Source organism: Penaeus monodon, chromosome 19 (genome assembly GCF_015228065.2).
Source record: "Penaeus monodon isolate SGIC_2016 chromosome 19, NSTDA_Pmon_1, whole genome shotgun sequence".
In the NCBI taxonomy this organism is placed as follows: Eukaryota; Metazoa; Arthropoda; class Malacostraca; order Decapoda; family Penaeidae; genus Penaeus; species Penaeus monodon.
In genome coordinates this window covers 4,770,048-4,770,257 of record NC_051404.1, presented here as the reverse complement: position 1 = coordinate 4,770,257, position 210 = coordinate 4,770,048, and the positions used below count along the sequence as shown (strand labels likewise).

Below are 210 nucleotides of genomic sequence, written 5' to 3'. Positions count from 1 at the left end.
GTATATTCACTGAAGATCTCTTGTCCCATTGCTAAAGGTTACAACCAGATGAGTGGGATGGGGCACTATGGAGCCCCCCCAGGGGGACCCTATGGCCCCTACTGCGTGCAGGTGCCACAGTATGGGCCACGGGCAGATGGCACACACACAGGCTCTGTGTGGTTAGACCCCTCAGCCCAGCAGCCTCATCCCCTTCACCCTCACCACCCA

The 210-nt window shown here is 58.6% G+C and overlaps 2 protein-coding genes across 5 annotated transcripts in view; one reads left to right on the top strand and one right to left on the bottom strand.

The window, feature by feature from the left end:
• Nucleotides 1-210, bottom strand: part of LOC119585002 (L-2-hydroxyglutarate dehydrogenase, mitochondrial-like) — a 90,150-nt gene that overhangs the window by 31,495 nt on the left and 58,445 nt on the right. The gene's annotated exons all lie outside the window — the stretch shown is intronic.
• LOC119585003 overlaps nucleotides 1-210 on the top strand; it is a gene marked incomplete in the record, with an annotated part of 4,559 nt that overhangs the window by 2,523 nt on the left and 1,826 nt on the right. Inside the window, 1 exon segment of the mRNA XM_037933615.1 lies at nucleotides 38-210. Coding sequence (XP_037789543.1) covers nucleotides 38-210 — 173 coding nt within the window.